The sequence below is a fragment of the Lontra canadensis genome, unplaced genomic scaffold, assembly GCF_010015895.1.
Source record: "Lontra canadensis isolate GAN:19392208 unplaced genomic scaffold, GSC_riverotter_1.0 scaffold12, whole genome shotgun sequence".
Lineage (NCBI taxonomy): Eukaryota > Metazoa > Chordata > Mammalia > Carnivora > Mustelidae > Lontra > Lontra canadensis.
In genome coordinates, this window is record NW_022631006.1 from 27,195,249 (window position 1) to 27,211,649 (window position 16,401).

Genomic DNA, 16,401 nt, shown 5'->3' on the forward strand with positions numbered 1-16,401 from the left:
TGCCCAGTACACAGTAAGAGTTTAATAAATATGTTTGAAGAAATAAAACTTCACTTGTTAAATTTAAAAGAAATGTAATTTCAAAGCATAGTAAATATATAAGAGAAGGTGAGTTCAAAATACCATCGTTCAGGAATTTTTCCCTGTATTTGATAACTTTTATGTGAATAAACACATTTTTGTGTCTCTATCTCTGACTTTTGTTCTGGACTGGGATTTGGATATGACCCCGTCTCAAGACACTTTAAATTTGTGAGGACCCAAACTTTTCAAGTTTATTTATTCCCTGATATTTAAAGATGTGTTTGTATCTTTATTGCCATCTACTTCCACATTCAGATCTTTTCTGCTTTAATGTCACTTTTCCTAAAATTCTCAGCTCTTAATGTAGTTGGTGAAGACTGGAGAGCCAAAAAATGCAAATGAATCCATGGCTCTGTAAGCATAGCTGATAAAGGCTTATTGAGACATTTTCCCAAAAGCCTTAGCACCTAAAAGACACTTGCCAACATAATGCCATTATTTGTGATTACAGAATTTGTGAAAAGAGGGTCCAGAAAGTAATGCAAATCATAACCTCATAAACTACCTTTTACTCAATTCAAGTAAGCTTTAGCCTTCTCTTCTTCATTATTATACATATATTTTCCTAATTTCTTCATCCTTTTTAAATTTCCATTTTTTAAAAGATTTTATTTATTTATTTGACAGAGAGATCACAAGTAAGCAGAGAGGCAGGCAGAGAGAGAGAGAGGAGGAAGCAGGCTCCCCACTGAGCAGAGAACCTGATGTGGGGCTCGATCCCAGGAACCTGAGATCATGACCTGAGCCAAAGGCAGAGGCTTTAACCCACTGAGCCACCCAGGCGCCCCTTAAATTTCCATTATAATTTTACTTATTTCTTCTTTTTCCCTGAATCTTCTTCTCTTCCAGAATCCTTTGTTTTCTATCTTCTCTGTTGCTTAGGAACTATGCACTCTCTTTACCCATATTCCTTATATAATTAGACACATTTTTTTAATTATCCAAATATATCTTTCTTTCAGCAAATATTTATTTCCTGAAATATTTACAAATTCCTGGTGTGGTTTTGGGATATACTGGACAACAAGACAGATGAAGTTCTTTGTGGGGGTTGCAGTAACATCAGGAAGTATAACAAACAAACAAACAAAAATCAATGAGTTACATTTGTTGAAAGTACTATAAAGAAATACAGTGATTTTTTTAAATTTTATTTTTTATAAACATATATTTTTATCCCCAGGAGTACAGGTCTGTGAATCGCCAGGTTTACATATTTCACAGCACTCACCATAGCACATACCCTCCCCAATGTCCATAACCCCACCCCCCTCTCCCAACCCCCCTCCCCCCAGCAACCCTCAGTTTGTTTTGTGAGATTAAGAGTCACTTATGGTTTTTCTCCCTCCCAATCCCATCTTGTTTCATTTACTCTTCTGCTAGCCCCTTAACCCCCCATGTTGCATCTCCTCTCCCTCATATCAGGGAGATCATATGATAGTTGTCTTTCTCCAATTGACTTATTTCGCTAAGCATGATACCCTCTAGTTCCAACCATGTCGTCACAAATGGCAAGATTTCATTTCTTTTGATGGCTGCATAGTATTCCATTGTGTATATATACCACATCTTCTTTATCCGTTCATCTGTTGATGGACATCTAGGTTCTTTCCATAGTTTGGCTATTGTAGACATTGCTGCTATAAACATTTGGGTGCACGTGACCCTTCGGACCACTATGTTTGTATCTTTAGGGTAAATACCCAGTAGTGCAATTGTTGGGTCATAGGGTAGTTCTATTTTCAACATTTTGAAGAGCCTCCATGCTGTTTTCCAGAGTGGTTGCACCAGCTTGCATTCCCACCAACAGTGTAGGAGGGTTCCCCTTTCTCCGCATCCTCACCAGCGTCTGTCATTTCCTGACTTGTTAATTTTAGCCATTCTGACTGGTGTGAGGTGATATCTCATTGTGGTTTTGATTTGTATTTCCCTGATACTGAGTGATATGGAGCACTTTTTCATGTGTCCGTTGGCCATCTGGATGTCTTCTTTGCAGAAGTGTCTGTTCATGTCTTCTGCCCATTTCTTGATTGGATTATTTGTTCTTTGGGTGTTGCTAAGTTCTTTATAGATTTTGGACACTAGCCCTTTATCTGATATGTCGTTTGCAAATATCTTCTCCCATTCTGACAGTTGTCTTTTGGTTTTGTTAACTGTTTCCTTTGCTGTGCAGAAGCTTTTGATCTTGATAAAATCCCAATTGTTCATTTTTGCCCTTGCTTCCCTTGCCTTTGGTGATGTTCCTAGGAAGATGTTGCTGCGGCTGAGGTCGAAGAGGTTGCTGCCTGTGTTCTCCTCAAGGATTTGGATGGATTCCTTTCTCACATTGAGGTCCTTCATCCATTTTGAGTCTATTTTCATGTGTGGTGTAAGGAAATGATCCCATTTCATTTTTATGCATGTGGCTGTCCAATTTTCCCAACACCATTTGTTGAAGAGACTGTCTTTTTCCATTGGACATTCTTTCCTGCTTTGTCGAAGATTAGTTGACCATAGAGTTGAGGGTCTATTTCTGGGCTCTCTATTCTGTTCCATTGATCTAAGTGTCTGTTTTTGTGCCAGTACCATACTGTCTTGATGATGACAGCTTTGTAATAGAGCTTGAAGTCTGGAATTGTGACTTTGGCTTTCTTTTTCAATATTCCTTTGGCTATTCGAGGTCTTTTCTGGTTTCATATAAATTTTGGGATTATTTGTTCCATTTCTTTGAAAAAAAATAGATGGTATTTTGATAGGAATTGCATTAAATGTGTAGATTGCTTTAGGTAGCATAGACATTTTCACAATACTTATTCTTCCAATCCAGGAGCATGGAACATTTTTCTATTTCTTTGTGTCTTCCCCAATTTCTTTCATGAGTACTTTATAGTTTTCTGAGTATAGATTCTTAGCCTCTTTGGTTAGGTTTATTCTTAGGTATCTTATAGTTTTGGGTGCAATTGTAAATGGGATTGACTCCTTAATTTCTTTCTTCTGTCTTGTTGTTGGTGTAGAGAAATGCAACTGATTTCTGTGCATTGATTTCATATCCTGACAGTTTACTGAATTCCTGTACAAGTTCTAGCAGTTTTGGAGTGGAGTCTTTTGGGTTTTCCACATATAGTATCATATCATCTGTGAAGAGTGATAGTTTGACTTCTTCTTTGCTGATTTGGATGCCTTTAATTTCCTTCTGTTGTCTGATTGCTGAGGCTAGGACTTCTAGTACTATGTTGAATAGCAGTGGTGATAACGGACATCCCTGCTGTGTTCCTGACCTTAGCGGAAAAGCTTTCAGTTTTTCTCCATTGAGAATGATATTTGCGATGGGTTTTTCATAGATGGCTTTGATAATATTGAGGTATGTGCCCTCTATCCCTACACTTTGAAGAGTTTTGATCAGGAAGGGATGCTGTACTTTGTCAAATGCTTTTTCAGCATCTATTGAGAGTATCATATGGTTCTTGTTCTTTCTTTTATTAATGTGTTGTATCACATTGATTGATTTGCGGATGTTGAACCAACCTTGCAGCCCTGGAATAAATCCCACTTGGTCGTGGTGAATAATCCTTTTAATATACTGTTGAATCCTATTGGCTAGTATTTTGGTGAGAATTTTAGCCTCTGTGTTCATTAAGGATATTGGTCTGTAGTTCTCTTTTTTGATGGGATCCTTGTCTGGTTTTGGGATCAAGGTGATGCTGGCCTCATAAAATGAGTTTTGAAGTTTTCCTTCCATTTCTATTTTTTGGAACAGTTTCAGGAGAATAGGAATTAGTTCTTCTTTAAATGTTGGTAGAATTCCCCCGGGAAGCCATCTGGCCCTGGGCTTTTGTTTGTTTGGAGATTTTTGATGACTGTTTCAATCTCCTTACTGGTTATGGGTCTGTTCAGGCTTTCTATTTCTTCCTGGTTCAGTTGTGGTAGTTTATATGTCTCTAGGAATGCATCCATTTCTTCCAGATTGTCAAATTTGTTTGCGTAGAGTCGCTCATCGTATGTTCTTATAATTGTCTGTATAAGAAATACAGTGATTTTTGAGAGCAAATATATTTAATCTACACAGGATGGTATTTATCTTGATCACTAAAAGATTATGACTATTATGTCTGTTATGTGAAAGGAGATAATCATAATGTATTGTTGGAATACTCTGGAAAACAAACTGAGGGTTACCGAAGGGAGGGGCGTGGGAGGATGGGGTAACCCAGTGATGAGTATGAAGAAGGGCAGGTATTGTGATGAACACATGTATTACATGCAACTAATGAATCATTGAACACTACATCAAAAACTAATGATCGGGGCGCCTGGGTGGCTCAGTGGGTTAAGCCTCTGCCTTCAGCTTGGGTCATGATCCCAGGGTCCTGGGATCAAGCCCTGCATTGGGCTTTCTGCTCCGCAGGGAGCCTGCCTCCCCCTCTCTCTCTGCCTGTCTCTCTGCCTACTTGTGATCTCTGTCAAATAAATAAATAAAATCTTTAAAAAACCCCTAATGATGTATTATATATTGGCTAATTGAACATAACAATAATAAAAAAGTAATATCTTTTAGATATGAAATTTTGATGGTATGTGCTGGCCAGTGCCATTTTATTTTCATATTCACTCATTTAATCTCATATGTTGAACACTATTAAGGACAAGCAAAATAAAGGGAGTAAAATCAGCATTTGCTAAATATTTACACATTGGATACATGATGGCAAATTTATCTTTACAACTTACTCAGAGAAATTAGTATTATTAACTCTATCTCATAGATAAACTGAGGTTCAAGAATTTAATCAACTTGCCCAATATAAATGTAGTGGCTGAACCAGAACATAAGTCTTGGTTTTGTGAATCCAAAATCAGTGTTCTTTCCACTATGTTATGTTGCTTCTCTAAATTAAAATTACAAGGTAATGTGATAAGTCCATATAAAGAGGTTTGAAAAAAATACTTCTCATTGCACCATGATGCCTATGATGTAGACTTCTCAGATCATGTGTTCAGTATTCTAGGGCAGTGCTTCTCAAATGGCAAAGACAAGTTCCTTTCCCCACTCCCATCCTTCATGGAGTGATAGTCTAGTAAATACAAAATTATACATCTGGGTTTTGCTGTGATGTGAGATTGCTAGGTAAGTTTCTTAGCACTCTCAATTTCTGTGACTAGCATGATTAGAACTCCAGCAGTTTATAGACCTGCACTTCTGTGTGGGCCACTTCTTCATTACTTCAGGGAATCTAAATACAAATAAGTCATAATCTCTGTCTTCAAGGAGCTTACAGTCTTTTGGTGAATTAGAACTGTGCTTAGAATACTAAAACACAAGACATAGTAAATTAAATGCTAATGATATAAAGCAAGATCTCACAAGTATAGTTAAAATTTAAGAAGCCTTGAAGATAAATTTGTTCTAGAGGTGGGGAATTAGGAGGAGGAGTCTGTTTGTCAGTGTAAGGCTTGTACTTTTGGAAGTGAATGAAATAGTGTAGAAGTGGTGAAGAAAGCAGGCTCTATTAGTCTTAAACCAAAATCAAAAGAATTTGGTGCTGAGGGTGCCTAGGTGGCTCAGGTGGTTAAGCATCTGCCTTCGGCTCAGGTCACGATCCTGGAGTCCTGGGATCGAGTCCCCAGTGGGGCTCCCTGCTCAGCGAGGAGTTTGTTTCTCCCTCTGCCTGCCCCTCCCCTCTTGTGTGCTTTCCCATTCTCTCTCTCTCTCAAATAAATAAAATCTTTAAAAAAAATTCGGTGCTGAATTCTTATTACCCAACTTGACTAATCTTGTGTCTCATGAAAAGCATCGTAGTATCTACCCTGGGAGGAAGTGGAGAGTTAAATGTAGAGAAAACTTGGTGGCTATGCTAGTAATAATAAAACAAGACTTTGTAGATGTTGTAAACATTTAAGTAATATTAAAGATGGATATATTCCCAGAGCAGGGCGCTGGGATGGAAGAGAGGGGTCTGTCTTCCAGATAAAGGCTTATGGACTTGGAAGGGATTGCAACAGTGATTAGTTCTATGTGACTGGGGCCAGCTCATATTAGTTTTAAATCAAAAATCAAAAGGTTTGCCTCATTTTGACTATGTTATATCTCATGAGTAATCATGGCATCAATCCTGAGAGGAAGCACAGGGTATCAAATGCAGAGACGATCTGGTGGTAGAGAGCAGCTCCACATGAGAGCTACCAATTCTTCTGGGTAATCTCAGTTAAGAGGACATGAGCATATCAGGTTGGTCCTAAAGCTATAGTAGAAACAGGCTTTCATACTTTTGACCTCTCTCCCAATCTACTAACATAATTAGCATACTTGACATTTTCTCCTATTGTCCTACTTCAGGGAGCCGTGCCAACAAAACCAATGGATAGAATGAATCATTCCGAGGTGTCAGAGTTTGTGTTCCATGGATTCACCAACTCCTGGGAGATCCAACTTCTCCTCTTTGTGTTCTCCACGTTTTATGTGGCAGGCATGATGGGAAACTCCCTCATGATGCTCACTGTGACTTGTGACCCTCACTTGCACTCCCCCAAGTACTTTCTGTTGGCCAACCTCTCCTTCATTGACCTGGGAGTTTCTTCAGTCACTTCTCCCAAGATGATTTATGATCTTTTCAGAAAGCATAAGGTCATCTCCTTTGGTGGCTGCATCGCTCAAATTTTCTTTATCCATGTCATTGGTGGTGTGGAGATGGTGCTGCTCATTGCCATGGACTTTGACAGATATGTTGCCATATGTAAGCCTCTCCACTATCTCACCATCATGAACTCAAGAATGTGCACCTTTTTTTAGTGGCTGCCTGGATGACTGGCCTCATCCACTCTGTGGTGCAGATGGCTTTTGTGGTAAACATGCCCTTCTGTGCTTCTAATGTATTGGACAGTTTTTACTGTGACCTGCCTCAGTTCATCAAACTTGCCTGCACAGACACCTACCAACTGGAGTTTATGGTCACAGCCAATAGTGGATTCATCTCTTTTGGCTCCTTCTTCATGCTGATCATTTCCTATATCATCATCATTCTTACTGTTCAGAAACACTCTTCAGCTGGTTCATCCAAGGCTCTGTCCACACTCTCAGCTCACATCACTGTGGTATTCTTGTTCTTTGGTCCTTTGATATTTGTCTATATGTGGCCATCTCCCACCATACACCTGGATAAGTTTCTGGCCATCTTTGATGCTGTTCTCACTCCCTTCTTGAATCCAGTCATCTATACATTCAGGAATCAAGAAATGAAGGTGGCAATGAAGAGAGTATGCAGACAGCTAGTGAATTACAAGAAGATCTCTTAAGTGATGCCAGTATTGTGAAGAGCCCTTGTTGATTCCTGATGTTCATTACTGGTGGTCAAACTCAGAGAAAAGCTCTTGTTTGTTCTACCTTGATTTGATTATACATGCTGATATTGAGTCTATTTTTATGTTTCATTTAGGAGGGAAGGACATACACTTTTGAAAATAGAGAAGGAGTTACATATGAAGTATTTTATATATTTTTAAAAAGATTTTATTTATTTATTTGACAGACAGAGATCACAAGTTGGCAGAGAGGCAGACAGAGAGAGGAGGAAGCAGGCTTCCTGCTGAGCAGAGAGCCAGATGTGGGGCTCGAACCCAGGATCCTGGGATCATGACCTGAGCCGAAGGCAGAGGCTTAACCCACTGAGCCACCCAGGTGCCCCCATATAAAGTATTTTAAATTTAAGATAATAATAATTTTAAGCCTTAATTCCCAAGGAATAATATTTATATGAAATAATTGTTAGAAATGCAAAAGAGGGTAGACTTCTTTAAGGACTTCAGAACAGGGAGAGCTGTCTCACTCTCTTTTTAAAGGAAACCCTACTCAGTGGGGGGATTTGCTGAGAGAAATGAACTAAATCCTCTCATTGTATGCTGCAGCTTGCCCACATTCCACCCCTTCTGTGGGTCACTGTTAGGGCTGTTCAAGGATGGCAGTATCTTTGAGAGCACACACACAGAATCTTTGAGAACACATATACTGGATTCCAGTGGGTGAACATATCGGTAGTATCCATGTATTCATAGAAGAAAAGGAACTGAGAAAAGGCTCTTTCTCCTTGATTAGTATTATACTATTCAAACCCAGGAAATTCTCAATCCCTTTTCTCTTCTACTTCTTCACTTTTCCTCAGTCACTTAGGGCCTCTGGGCTAGGAAGATCTCTAACCCCCTTCCTCTCATTATTGAGGCTTTCTTCCTTCTCCTTCTCCCTGTGCCATCATTCCTCCTTTGTCATGTCAAGCTGTGCAAGACATGAAACCTGTGGAAGAGGCAATTTATCAGTTAGAGTCATTTAAAAGCCCTTCACTTGCTGCTCTGTCCCCTTCTAATTTTTCTTACTGCTGTCCTATTAATTTATTAATTTTTCTTCTTTCCTTTATTGAGGTATAAAATGAAATATAATATTGTTAGTTTTGGGCATACAAAATAATGACTCAGTGTTTGTATATATTGCAAAATGATAAACACAATAATCCTAGTTAACATCCATCACCATACATTACTCTCTTCTTTAAAAATTTCAAAAAAATTTTTAAAAGATTTTTATTTATTTATTTATTTATTTATTTTTGCAACCAGCTTTTTTTTTTAATTTTTTTTAATTTTTTAAAATTTTATTATTTTTTTAATTTTCAGCCTAAGAGTATTCCTTCTTTTTGCACCACACCCAGTGCTCCATGCAATCCGTGCCCTCTCTAGTACCCACCACCTGGTTTCCCCAAACTCCTATCCCCTGCTGCTTCAAACCCCTCAGATTGTTTTTCAGAGTCCATAGTCTCTCATGGTTCACCTACCCTTCCAATTTCCCCCAACTCCCTTTTCCTCTCTAACTCCCCTTGTCCTCCATGTTATTTGTTATACTCCACAAATAAGTGAAACCATATGATAATTGATTCTCTCTGCTTGACTTATTTCACTGAGCACAATCTCTTCCAGTCCCATCCATGTTGCTACAAAAGTTGGGTATTCATCCTTTCTGATGGAGGCATAATACTCCATAGTGTATATGGACCACATCTTCCTTATCCATTCGTCTGTTGAAGGGCATCTTGGTTCTTTCCACAGTTTGGCGACCGTGGCCATTGCTGCTATAAACGTTGGGGTACAGATGGCCCTTCTTTTCACTACATCTGTATCTTTGAGGTAAATACCCAGTAGTACAGTTGCAGGGTCATAGGGAAGCTCTATTTTTAATTTCTTGAGGAATCTCCACACTGTTCTCCAAAGTGGCTGCATCAACTTGCATTCCCACCAACAGTGTAAGAAGGTTCCCCTTTCTCCACATCCCCTCCAACACATGTTGTTTCCTGTCTTCCTAATTTTGGCCATTCTAACTGGTGTAAGGTGTTATCTCAATGTGGTTTTAATTTGAATCTCCCTGATGGCTAGTGATGATGAACATTTTTTCATGTGTCTGTAGCCATTTGTATGTCTTCATTGGAGAAGTGTCTGTTCATATCTTCTGCCCATCTTTTGATATGATTATCTGTTTTCTGTGTGTTGAGTTTGAGGAGTTCTTTATAGATCCTGGATATCAACCTTTTGTCTGTACTGTCATTTGCAAATATCTTCTCCCATTCCGTGGCTTGCCTCTTTGTTTTCTTGACTGTTTCCTTTGCTGTGCAGAAGCTTTTGATCTTGGTGAAGTCCCAAAAGTTTATTTTGGCTTTTGTTTCCTTTGCCTTTGGAGACATACCTTGAAAGAAGTTGCTGTGGCTCTGAAATCGAAGAGATTACTGCCTATGTTCTCCTCCAGGATTCTGATGGATTCCTGTCACGTTGAGGTCTTTTATCCATTTTGAGTTTATTTCTGTGTACGGTGTAAGAGAATGGTCGAGTTTCATTCTTCTACATATAGCTGCCCAGTTTTCCCAGCACCATTTATTGAAGAGACTCTTTTTTTCCACTGGATATTTTTTCCTGTTTTGTCAAAGATTATTTGACCATAGAGTTGAGGGTCCATATCTGGGCTCTCTACTCTGTTCCACTGGTCTGTGTGTCTGTTTTTATGCCAGTACCATGCTGTCTTGGTGATCACGGCTTTGTAGTAAACCTTGAAATCAGGTAATGTGATGCCCCCAGTTTTATTTTTGTTTTTCAGCATTTCCTTAGCGATTCGGTGTCTCTTCTGATTCCATACAAATTTTTGGATTATTTGCTCCAGCTCTTTGAAGAATACCGGTGGAATTTCCATTGGAATGGCATTAAAAGTATAGATTGCTCTAGGCAGTATAGACATTTTATTTTTTAAAATTTTTTTAATTTTTTTATTTTTTCAGCATAACAGTATTCATTATTTTTGCACCACACCCAGTGCTCCATGCAATCCGTGTATATACTATGGATTATTATTCCTCCATCAGAAAGGATGAGTATCCAACTTTTGTAGCAACATGGACAGGACTGGAAGGGATTATGCTGAGTGAAATAAGTCAAGCAGAGAAAGTCAATTATCATATGGTTTCACTTATTTGTGGAGCATAACAAATAGCATGGAGGACAAGGGGAGATGGAGAGGAGAAGGGAGTTGAGGGAAATTGGAAGGGGAGGTGAACCATGAGAGACTATCGACTCTGAAAAACAATCTGAGGGTTTTGAAGGGGTGGGGGGTGGAGGGTTGGGGGATCCAGGTGGTGAGTATAGACATTTTAACAATGTTTATTCTTCTGATCCAAGAGCATAGAATTGTCTTCCATCTTTTTTTTTTAATTTAGTTTCAGCATAACAGTATTCATTGTTTTTGTACCACACCCAGTGCTCCATGCAATCCATGCCCTCTCTAATACCCACCACCTGGTTCCCCCAACCTCCCACCCCCCCACCTCTTCAAACTTTTCAGATTGTTTTTCAGAGTCCTTAGTCTCTCATTGTTCACCTCCCCTTCCAATTTCCCCCAACTCCCTTCTCCTAACTCCCCATGTTCTCCATGCTATTTGTTATGCTCCACAAATAAGTGAAACCATATGATAATTGACTCTCTCTGCTTGACTTATTTCACTCAGCATAATCTCTTCCAGTACTGTCCATGTTGCTACAAAAGTTGGGTATTCATCCTTTCTGATGGAGGCATAATACTCCATAGTGTATATGGACCACATCTTCCTTATCCATTCGTCCGTTGAAGGGCATCTTGGTTCTTTCCACAGTTTGGCGACCATGGCCATTGCTGCTATAAATGTTGGGGTACCGATGGCCCTTCTTTTCACTACATCTGTATCCTTGTGGTAAATACCCTGTAGTGCAATGGCAGGGTCATAGGGAATTTCTATTTTTAATTTCTTGAGGAATCTCCACACTGTTCTCCAAAGAGGCTGCACCAACTTGCATTCCCACCAACACTGTAAGAGGGTTCCACTTTCTCCACATCCCCTCCAACACATGTTGTTTCCTGTATTCCTAATTTTGGCCATTCTAACTGGTGTAAGGTGATATCTCAATGTGGTTTTTTCTTTTTGTGTCTTCTACAATTTCTTTCCTGACTGTTCTGTAGTTCCTCGAGTACAGATCCTTTACCTCTTTGGTTAGGTTTATTCCCTGGTATCTTATGGTTCTTGGTGCCCTAGTAAATAGAATCGATTATCTAATTTGCCTTTCTGTATTTTCATTGTTAGTGTATAAGAAAGCCACAGATTTCTGTACATTGACTTTATATCTTGCCACATTACTGAATTGCTGTATGAGTTCTAGTAGTTTGGGGGTGGAGTCTTTGGGGTTTTCCATATAAAGTATCATGTCATCTGTGAAGAGAGATAGCTTGACTTCTTCATTGCCAATTTGAATACCTTCTATTTCTCTTTGTTGTCTGATTGCTGTTGCTAGGACGTCTAATACTATGTTGAACAATAGTGGTGAGAGTGGGCATCCTTGTCGTGTTCCTGATCTCAATGGGAAGGCTGTGAACTTTTTCCCATTGAGGATGATATTTGCTGTGGGTTTTGCATACATAGATTTGATGAAGTTCAGAAATGTTCCCTCTATCCCTATACTTTGAAGTGTTTTAATCAGGAACGGATGCTGGATTTTGTCAAATGCTTTTTCGGCATTAATTGAGAGGACCATGTGGTTCTTCTCTCTTCTCTTAATAATTTGTTCTATCACATTGATTGATTTGCAAATGTTGAACCATCTTTGTAACCTAGGGATGAATCCCACCTGGTCATGGTAGATAATCTTTTTAATGTGCTGTTGGATCCCATTTGCTAGGATCTTGTTGAGAATCTTAGCAACCATATTCATCAGTGATATTGGTCTGAAATTCTCCTTTTGGTGTGGTCTTTGCCTCATTTGGGGATCAGGGTAATGCTGCTTTATAAAAAGTGTCCGTAAGTTTTCCTTCTGCTTCAATTTTTTGAAAAAGCTTTTGAAGAATAGGTATTATTTCTTCTTTGAAAGTTTGGTAGAATTCCCCAGGAAATCCGTTGGTTCCTGGGCTCTTGTTTTTTGGGAGGTTTTTGATCACTGCTTCAATCTCGTTACTAGATATTGGTTGATTCAGGTTGTCAATTTATTCCTGATTCAGTTTTGGGAGTTTATAGTTTTCCAGGAATGCATCCATTTCATCTAGGTTGCTTAACTTATTGTTGTATAACTGTTGAGAATATTTTCTGATGATTGTGTTAGTTTTGATCTCTCCCTTTTCATTCATAATTTTATGAATTTGGGCCTTCTCTCTTTTCTTTTGGATTAGTTGGCCAATGGTTTATCGATATTATTGATTCTTTCAAAAAACCAGCTTCTAGTTTCATTGATGCAATCTATTGTATCTCTAGTTTCTATCTCATTGATCTCTGCTCTCATCTTGATTATTTCCCTTCTTGTGTGTGGAGTTGGCTTAATTTGTTGTTGATTCTCCAATTCTTTAAGGTATAGAGACAGCTGCTGTGTTCTGGATTTTTCAATTTTTTTTGAGGGAGGCTTGGATGGCTATGTATTTCCCCCTTAGGACTGCCTTTGCTGTATCCCATAGGTTTTGGACTGAAGTGTCTTCATTTTTGTTGGTTTCTGTGAATTGTTTCACTTCTTCTTTGATCTCCTGTTTGATCCAAGCATTCTTAAGCAAGGTGGTCTTTAGCTTCCAGGTGTTTGATTTCCTTCCAAATTTTCCTTGTGGTTTAGCTCCAGTTTCAAAGCATTGTGATCTGAGAATATGCATGGAATAATCTCAGTCTTTTGGTATTGGTTGAGTCCTGACATGTGACCCAGTATGTGGTCTATTCTGGAGAAGGTTCCATGTGCACTTGAGAAGAATGAGTGTTTTGTTGTTTTAGGGTGGAATGTTCTGTATATATCTATGAGGTCCATCTGGTCCAATGTGTCATTCAATGCTCTTGTTTCTTTATTGATTTTCTGCTTCGATGATCTGTCTATTACTGAGAGAGGCATGTTAAGATCTCCTACTATTAATGTATTCATATCAATATGACTCTTTATCTTGATTAACAGTTTTCTTATGTAAATGGCTGCTCCCATATTGGGGGCATAAATATTTACAATTGTTAGATCATCTTGGTGGATAGTCCCTTTAAGAATGATGTAGTGTCCTTCTGTATCTCTGACTACAGTCTTTAGTTTAAAATCTAATTTATCTGATATGAGAATCGCTACTCCGGCCTTCTTTTGAGGCCCATTGGCATGAAAGATGCTTCTCCATCCCTTCACTTTCAGTCTGGATGTATCCTTAGGTTTGAAATGGGTCTCTTGTAGACATATATGGATGGGTCTTGTCGTTTTATCCAATCTGCAACCCTGTTTCGTTTTATGGGCGCATTTAGGCCATTCACAATGAGAGTGATTATTGATAGATATGTTTTTATTGACATTGTGTTACCTTTGAAGTCTTTTTTTTTTCTGTAGATTGTCTCCATATTTCTGTTCAATGATATTCTTAGGATTTTTCCTCTTTTATATAAGCCCACTTTTATTTCCCAGTGTTGGCTTGGTGGTCGCATACTCTTTTAAGCCTTGCTGTTCTTGAAAACTCTTTATCTCTCCATCCATTTTGAATGTCATTCTTGCTGGATAAACTATTCTTGGTTGCATGTTATTCTCACTTGTGTCCTGAATATATTTTGCCAACCCTTTCTGGCTTGCCAGGTTTCTGTGGACAGATCTGACATTATTCTGATGGGCTTTCCTCTGTATGTAAGGAACTTCTTTGTCCTAGCTGCCTTCAAGAGAGTCTGTCTACAATAATGATTCCTCATTCTTTCTATCAGGTGTCTTGAGGACTTTCGGGATTCTATAATCTTGGGGGAGGACCGTTCTGCTCTAGTACATGAATGCTGATTCCATTCGTGAGATTGGGAAAATTTTCATGCAGAATTTGTTCCACTCTATCTTCTAGACTTCTTTATTTCTCCTCCCCTTCAGGGATTCCAATAATTCTGACATTGGAATGTTTCATGGCATCATTTATTTCTCTGATTCTGTTTTTGTGGCTTCTAAGCTATTTGTTCCAGGCTTCCTCCTGACCCTTTCTGTTTGTCCTCCAGATCACTAATTCTATCTTCTGTCTCAGTTACCCTAGCTTTTAAAGAATTTAGATTCGATTGGAACTCATTGAGAACATTGTGAACATCATCCCTGGTAGCTTTCAGTTCTGCCCTAATCAATTCCATTTGGTCATCCATGGCTTTCTCCAACCTAGCTATTGCCTAGATAATTGTTAGCCTGAATTCTCTTTCCAACATATTGTCTATGTCAATAGCCATTAGCTCTGTTGCAGAAGCCCCATCCTCTGAATTTTTCTTCTGTTGGGCATTCCTCCTCCTAGTCATTTTGGGGAGAGATGGCTGAACAGATGTAGCTGGATGTATCAACCGTGGTGCAGTCAAGGTGCACCCTGGAATGCTTCTGAGCAATCAAGTGTCCCCACAAATGAAAGAAAAAAGAAAAAGAGAAAAAAAAAGAGAGAGATAGAGACAGAAAAAAAAAAAGAAAGATAAAATAAGAGAGAAGGCCCAGCCCTAATGGGCCCCAAGGTAAGATTTATGAAGTATACAAACAAAAAGAGACAAACAAGAAGACTGATAAAAGTAGATGATGAGAGAAACAAACAAACAAACAAAAAACCTTGTAAAAAAGAACCCCAAGCATAAGATTTATATACTACCAGGACAAACACAAATACACAGAAACACTGGCAGACGAAAAAGATGGGAGAGTGATTATAAATTCTCAGTGTGGACGATGAAGGTTATTTTGATTCTTCCTGGATGTATCTTGATATCTTTGTTAAAGGACTCAACTTTCCTAAGATAAAGGGGGATTAAAAATTGGTTTACCTATAGGGGTAGCATTGATTGGGGAAAGGGCATTACCTTGACGTTTAACTCTATATGAATATTAAAAAATAAAAATAAAAAAAGAATAGACTAAAATAAAATGTAAAAAAATTAAAAAATAGAAAAGCGAAAGAAAAACATGGGTATATGTATCAAAAAGTTCAAGTTAAAAGGTTATTGTGGAATTTGATTTACTGGACATCTCACTGTGATGGTAAATAGTTTAAAAATTATCTCTAAAAAAAGTGAAACAGAATAGTAGGAACGAATTAAAAATGAAAGTTGTATCTATGAAGTAGTGGTGGTTGTTCTCTTGTCTTTTTTTTTTTCTGGTTGGCTTTCTGGGGGAGGGGCCTGCCATGTGGGTTTTCTTGCAATGTTTCCAGAGTTAAGTCCTTCCACCCCCCTCAAGGGGGTGGGCTCTGAAGAAACTGGTTTTTCAGGCTTTTGTACTCTGGAGGTCTTGTTTGTTTATTTGTCGTTACTTTTCTCTCACCTTGACAGCTTTTGATGGTTTTTAGAGGTTTAGAGGAAAGCAAACTGCACCCTGACCTTCTTCTCAGATAGAAGCCTCAGTCTGTTCCCCTCTGGGTGTTCCAGAATACAGAAGTTCCCCCTCAGCCGCTGGCAGAGAATGTCCCCAGTTGCAGTCCCCGGGGACGCAGGAACTCCTGCTTGTACCCAAAACCACAAAAGCAGCTGCTGTCTGGGCAGCTCCAGACCACCAGAGAGGTCCCAAGCAGTGATAGCACACTGAGATTTTCCCACTGGCCCGGACTGGGAGTGCTCAGACTTTCCCGGTCTGAGAGCACCGGGCTGGTGCCTGCACGCACTCTCACAGGGGAGGGTGTGGGGGGCGACTCAGGCTCTGATAGCACAGCGTGGCGCACTCGTGGACAGTGCAAAAAGGCTGTGGTTCTGCCAGCTGGCGAGGCTCCCAGCCCCTCACAGGAGACGCCACCCAGGTGCTCTCAGGCATGCTCGTGGCTCAGGGACCAAGACCTGGTTTCTTCACCACTCTCTCTTGGCTCAG

At 39.2% G+C, this 16,401-nt stretch overlaps 1 protein-coding gene across 1 annotated transcript; it reads left to right on the top strand.

The window, feature by feature from the left end:
- Window positions 1-6,418: 6,418 nt before the first annotated feature.
- Window positions 6,419-7,353, top strand: LOC116867506 (olfactory receptor 4F3/4F16/4F29-like). The gene is given in 2 exon segments (XM_032857133.1): window positions 6,419-6,839; window positions 6,842-7,353. Coding segments are annotated over 2 exon segments (933 nt in total).
- The last annotated feature ends 9,048 nt before the right edge of the window (window positions 7,354-16,401 follow it).